Below are 6,789 nucleotides of genomic sequence, written 5' to 3'. Positions count from 1 at the left end.
GGCGTCATCTGGCAGATACCACAGGGCTTTACCGGCGAGAGGTCGGGGGAGGGAGGTCATGCGGTGTGAGCGGGGCACTGGCTCTCTGATCTTCTTTAGGCCGGAGCTGGGAGGTCAGAGGGCATCTCAGGGACACCCTGGGCAGCTGGATGCAGTCTTGGTGTGAGTGCAGATCTGGCCCCTCCGCTTACTAACTGGGCAAGTGGCCCAGGTGACTTGAGACTGGGTTTCCCCATTGCAGGATTGTGTAAGGTAAACAATAACAGTGCCTCCCGTGTGCCAGGCCCTTTGCACATCGCATCGCACCTCATGCGATCATCGAGTTCATTAGCTCCCCGAGCCCAGAGACCAGGAATCTGGGCCGAGTCTGTCTGGCTCTTTCCCCAGCACCGTGTGGCTCTCATGTGTGTGACCACACCCAGCTCTGCACTTTACATGCAGTAGGTGCCCAGAGATATTAGCAGGAACCATCGCCCTCCTTCCCTCCCCGAAGGCTCTCTTTCCTCCACCCTCTGTGTACGCTCAGTACAGCACACACCTGTCTCGGCCTCACCTGAGTGCAAGGCTGGGCTCCCTTCCCGCAGGGCAGCCCCGTTATGGGAAGCTGCTCCCCACACCCTGGCTGCAGCCCCCCAGAGTGTGGCCACGTCGTGAGCTTGTGGTAACAGAATGTGAGTGGAAGTGACACACGTCAGTAGCTGACGGGGTTAACAAGTGGGTGTGCTGGGGGCGGGGAAGGGAGTCTTTTGATGGGTGCTGTTAGCTCTGCACGATGAAGAAGTTCTAGAGAACGACGGTGCAACAGTGGGGGAGGCACCTTTCGTGGAGATGGGGGGCCAGGGAAGGAACAGCGGGTTGTTGGGTGAGACAGTCCCAGTTTGTTGACCCCAAGGTGGCCAATGGCCCTTCCCATGGTCTGAGTCCATGTGCTGAGAATCAGCCCCTAGACTCTGCCCTTCTGTTTGAAGGGTCTGGAGCCTGTCACTGCCAGGGGTACCGGAGGGCCCCCCAGAACGCCTGTGACAGCCCCACCCCTATGTCTCCTGTCCCATGGGTACCCGGCGGATGCTTCCTGGAGCTGATGATGGTTTGGGTCGGGGCGACTGCAGTCTGAATGTGCAGGACCGTGAGGTAAAGCAAAGTGATGCCGTGAACGCACGTACTCAGAGAACTTATTAGCTCTTGCGTTGCCTTGAAGATAAATCTATAGGATTTGCTTTGCTTTGTGGCATTTATGAGAAATCTACCTTGCAAATGGGTTTCAAAAATAACCTCTCTCACAGCTCTGCGTCATACTCACCTGTGGGGATGGGGTGTGGAAGTGTGTGCGTGGCCTGGAGGTCTGGGCCTGAGACCGGCTTGGGTCACAGCGGGAGGGACATGGCAGGACTTGGAGGTGTCTGCTGTGCCAGGGGCTTAGGCCTGGAGGGTCAAAGGCCAGGGGAGACAGGCATCTTTAGTGGGTGGAGGAGCTCCTCTGGCACAGCGAACCCTCAGCATCAGGTGTGTCCCCGGCAGGGCTCCGTCGTGCTCCCCTGACCCTGTTGCCCGGGGCCTCCTTTTTCATCAGTAACTATGGGGACTTCCTTTCCAGCATTCCCGTGGGGACGCTGGCCGTACCCCACAGCCTCAGCTGTAGAAGTGGGAAGTGGAGTCTGCCTGTCCTCCCAGCAAGCACAGGGCAGGAGAGGTGATGGACAAGCCTCTCAGACTGAAAGAACCGTTTCAGACTGAGACCGGCTTCTTCCCAGACCCCTTCCTCCCCCTGTGCCCCCTGACTGGGGCAACGGCCCCCATCTTCCCGAACATGAAGTCAACCTAACCCTCCATCCTCCCCACGCCCACATCCACTCGGTCACATGGCCTGCTGATGCCAACCCGGAAACGCTCCCTGAGTCTGTTCCATCCTCTCCTTCCCCCCAGCAGCTCTCCCCTGGGCTATGGAAATCTCTGAACTGGTCACCCGTGTCCAGTCTCTCCTTCCTCCACCATCTCCAGGAGGATGGTCCTGAAACCCATCTGCATGCCCGGTCACTACACTGATGCTTAAAAGCTTCCCTTGACCCCTTAATATCTACAAGACGAATTTTAACATTCCCACTTTATTCATGGAATGTTGCACCTTTGTGGTGTCCCAGGCCCATGTGCAACGCCATGTGTCTTCACATGTCACTCTTTCTGCCAGGAATGCCTTCACCTCTCCCTCTCTCTTCGTCTGGGAGGGCGAATCAACTGGCCTGGCAATGGTTAGGGCAGCAACGCCAGAGTAGATGACACCTTTGCGTGAGTGACACGGTGGCATGCCATTTGGTGAGGGGTTTGATAGGTGAGTGTGTGTTTGCGTGTGATGTGTACCCCTTGGCATGCCCAGCCTGGCTTCTGGGAGTGTCCTGTGGCAGGGCAATCTTCCTCCTGCACCCAGTCTGGGCTGGAAAGTGCGTCATTCCTCCTTGGATATCTAACCTGTAAGCTGGGCCCACGCCCGGGCTCTGGCTCCCTGCGGAACGAACGTCTAGTCACACCAGCAGCACCGCCCAGCACGAGCCTTTGAGAAGTGCGTGCGTAAGCACGACTTTATCGACCTGCTGGGCTGGCAGGTGCGGGAATCTGAGTGATTGCAGTTTGCACAGGTTGACCCTCAGACAAGCGTGGTACCAATTATTTCTTGGTGAGCAGCTGTACCACTCTTTTGTGGCATAATAACGGGGAGTCTGGGGAGCAAGCCTCTGGGAAGGCTTTGGCTGGGGAGCTTTTCAGCTGGCTCTGTCTTTCCAACCGCTGTCACTCAGTGGGCACGAAGAGACCTCAGCCAGCTTCCTGGGGCCTGATGACAGCCAAGCTGCAACTCTTCCGGCAGCACCATGGTGCTCCATGCCAGGCACCTGGCCTCATCTCATCCTCCCTGCAGCACTAAGAGGTAGATGCTTTTATCCCTTATGAAAGATGGGGACCTTAGTGGTTAGCAAGGGGCCTCCCAGGGGCTCGGGGCAGAGCTGGAATTAAACCTGGGCGTGTCTGACTCCCAAACTCTTGCCCTTCTGCCGCTGTGTCTGTCCCTGAGGAGTCAGGGGTGAATGCCTTTTGAACCTAGCTCCTTGCTTGTCTCTCCCACCTCATTCCCAGCCACTGCTCTCAGACACCCTGTGTTCTAGGTACATTGAGCTTACATCCGGGGAGTGCAGGGCAGCACAGACTCTGTGTCTTTTATGTCACATGGACAGCCAACACGTGCTAGAGGCTATCTCTGTGTCAGAACGTGGCAGACTACAAAAAAGGCCATGGTTCTTTCCCTCCCCAGATTCACACCTCCTTGCCATGTCACTTTGGGAGCTCTCTCATCCTTTTTTTTTTAAGTTACTGCATTATTTTATTTTTGTTTTTTTATTGATGTATAGTTGATTTACAAAGTTGTGCCACTCTGCTGTACAGCAAAGTGACTCAGTTATACACACATAGACATTCTTTTTTGTATTCTTTTCCATTATGGTTTATCACAGGATATTGAGTATATGTCCCTGTGCTCTACACTAGGACCATGTTGTTCATCCATTCTATATATACTAGTTTGCATCTACCAACCCCAAACTCCCACTCCATCCCTCTCCCTCCTCCCCTCCCCCTTGGCAGCCACAAGTCTGTTCTCTATGTCTATGAGTCTGTTTCTGTTTTGTAGATAAGTTCATTTGTGTCATATTTTAGATTCCACATATAAGTGATATCACATGGTATTTGTCTTTCTCTTTCTGACTTACTTCACTTAGTATGATAATCTGTGGTTTCATCCATGTTGCTGCAGATGGCATTATTTCATACTTTTTTATGGCTGAGTAGTATTCCATTGTGTATATGTACCACATCTTCTTTATCCATTCATCTGTCGATGGACATTTAGGTTGTTTCTATGTTTTGGCTATTGTAAACAGTGCTGCTGTGAACATAAGGGTGCATGTATCTTTTTGAATTACAGTTTTGTCTGGGTATATTCCCAGGAGTGAGATTGCTGGATCATAGTTTTCTGAGGAACCTCCATACTGTTTTCCATAGTGGCTGTACCAACTTAACATTCCCACCAACAGTGCAGGAGGGTTCCCTTTTCTCTACACCCCCTCCAGCATTTGTTATTTATAGACTTTTAACTGATGGCCATTCTGACTGGTGGGACGTGGTACCTCGTAGTTTTGATTTGCATTTCTCTAATAATTAGTGATGTTGAGCATCTTTTCCTGTGCCTACTGGCCATCTGTATGTCTTCTTTGGAGAAATGTTTATGAAGGTCTTCTGCCCATTTTTTGATTGGGTTGTTTGTTTTTTTGTTGTTGAGTTGTATGAGCTATTTGTATATTTTGGAGATTAAGCCCTTGTCTGTGACGTCATTTGCAAATATTTTCTCCCATTCTGTAGGTTGTCTTTTCATTTTTTCTTATGGTTTCCTTTGCTGTGAAAAAGCTTGTAAGTTTGATTAGGTCCCATTTGTTTATTTTTGTTTTTATTTCTATTGCCTTGGGAGACTGACATAAGAAAACATTGGTACGATTTATGTCAGAGAATGTTTTGCCTGTGCTCTCTTCTAGGAGTTTTATGTCTTATGGTTAAGTCTTTAAGCCATTTTGAGTTTATTTTTGTGCATGGTGTGAGGGTGTGTTCTAACTTCATTGATTTACATGCAGCTGTCCAACTTTCCCAGCACCACTTGTAAAGAGACTGTCTTTTTTCCATTTTATATTCTTGCCTCCTTTGTTGAAGATTAATTGGCTGTAGGTGTGTGGGTTTATTTTGGGCTCTCTGTTCTGTTCCATTGATCCGTATGCCTATTTTTGTACCAATACCACAATGTTTTGATTTTTTTTTTTTAAGGTCTCAGCTCAAGTTTAATAAAACTACAAAAGACCAAAAGTGATGCCCTACTACTATGCACAGCAGTTTGCTTGCCCGATAATACATCTCAGGCCATTCCCTCCAGAGGAAGAAAGGCCGGCTTCCCCAGCCCCTGCAGGAAAGGCCTGTCTAGTCCCACACCACATCTTGGCTGAGTGCAAGGTCTTGTGTTTTAAGCATGACAATAGTACAAAAGAGGTTTTGTTCTCATGGCCACCTACTGCAGCCTGGCCCCAAAATGGCCCAGTGCTCACTTCTGCTTAGAGAAATATTCTTGGCTCTTCTGGACATCAGGCTTGATGGTATCACTGCCAGGCTTGCAGCCAGCTGGGCACACTTCCCCATGTTTGTCAGTAAACTGGAAGGCCTGAACTAGTCTCAGGGTCTCATCCACAGAACGGCCAACAGGAAGGTCATTTATGGTGATCTGTCGAAGGATACCTTTATCATCAATAATAAGAAGGCCCCTGAATGAGATGCCTTCATCAGCCTTTAAGACCCCATGGTCTGGGCTTCCCTGGTGGTGCAGTGGTTAAGAATCCGCCTGCCAAAGCAAGGGACACGGGTTTGAGCCCTGGCCCGGGAAGATCCCACATGCCGCGGAGCAACTAAGCCCGTGTGCCACAACTACTGAGCCTGAGCTCTAGAGCCCACAAGCCACAACTGCTGAGCCCACGTGCCACAACTGCTGAAGCCTGCACGCCTAGAGCCTGTGCTCCACAACAAGAGAAGCCACCACAATGAGAAGCCCGCGTACCGCAACGAAGAGTAGCCCCCGCTCGCCGCAACTAGAGAAAGCCTGCGCACAGCAACGAAGACCCAACACAGCCATACACAAATAAATAAATAATCTTATTACAAAAAAAAAAAAAAGACCCCATAGTTCGGAGCAATGGTGCGCTTGGGGTCTGATATCAAGGGAATTTTCATGGGTCCCAGTCCTCCTTGTTTCTTGGGTGTGTTGATCCGTGCCAGGTGACAGAAGTGAGATTCCACAGAAGCACCAATCACTTGGAAGTTGAATTTCTTAAATTCTTCTTCCCTGTCACTGAAAGCAATGATCTCTGTGGGGCACACAAAGGGGAAGTCAAGAGGGTAAAAGAAGAACACAACATATTTTCCTTTGTAGTCAGATAGGCTGATAACTTTTTTTTTTTTTTCCCAGGACGCGGGCCTCTCACTGTTGTGGCCTCTCCCATTGCGGAGCACAGGCTCCGGACGCGCGGGCTCAGCGGCCATGGCTCACGGGCCCAGCTGCTCCGTGGCATGTGGGATCCTCCCGGACCGGGGCATGAACCTGTGTCCCCTGCATCGGCAGGCAGACTCTCAACCACTGCGCCACCAGGGAAGCCCCAGGCTGATATCTTTGAACTGACCATCTGGCATTACAGCAGTTACTTTGAACTGGGGGGCACAGTGCCCAATTTTGGCATTTCCTGAAGACATATTGCTATCAGCATTTCTCACAGACAAACCACAGAGGACAGTCAGGAAGGAGACACACCATTGTTTTGATTTCTGTAGCTTTGTAGTATTGTCTGAAGTCTGGGAGGTTTATGCCTCCTGCTTTGTTTGTGTTTTCTCAGGCTTGCTCTAGCCCTTCTGGGTCTTTTATGGTTCCGTGTAAATTTTTGAATTATTTGTTCTAGTTCTGTGAAAAATGTCATGAGTAATTTGATAGGGATTGCATTAAATTTGTAGATTGATTGGGTAGTATTGCCATTTTAGCAATATTAATTCTTCCAATCCAAGAGCATGGGATATCTTTCCATTTCTTTGAATCCTCTTTTATTTCCTTTATTAACATTTTATAATTCTCAGTGTATAAGTGTTGCACTTCCTTGGTCAGGTTTATTCCTAGGTATTTAAAAAAAATTTTTTTGGTGTGATTTTAAAAGGTATTGTTTTTACATT

At 49.7% G+C, this 6,789-nt stretch overlaps 1 protein-coding gene across 1 annotated transcript; it reads right to left on the bottom strand.

Annotated features, from left to right (window-relative positions):
* Positions 1–4,938: 4,938 nt before the first annotated feature.
* LOC309834697 (peroxiredoxin-1-like) lies at positions 4,939–6,321 on the bottom strand (the record flags this gene model as incomplete). Its single annotated transcript, XM_082673723.1, has 3 exons — positions 4,939–5,392; positions 5,770–6,020; positions 6,252–6,321. The coding sequence occupies 3 exons, from the start codon at positions 6,319–6,321 to the stop codon at positions 5,126–5,128; spliced, it is 588 nt and encodes a 195-aa protein (XP_082529849.1). The 3' UTR covers positions 4,939–5,125.
* Positions 6,322–6,789: the final 468 nt, after the last annotated feature.

The sequence above is a fragment of the Grampus griseus genome (genome assembly GCF_964374135.1).
Source record: "Grampus griseus genome assembly, chromosome: 16".
NCBI classification, from domain to species: Eukaryota; Metazoa; Chordata; class Mammalia; order Artiodactyla; family Delphinidae; genus Grampus; species Grampus griseus.
This window is presented reverse-complemented; position numbering and strand designations above follow the sequence as displayed.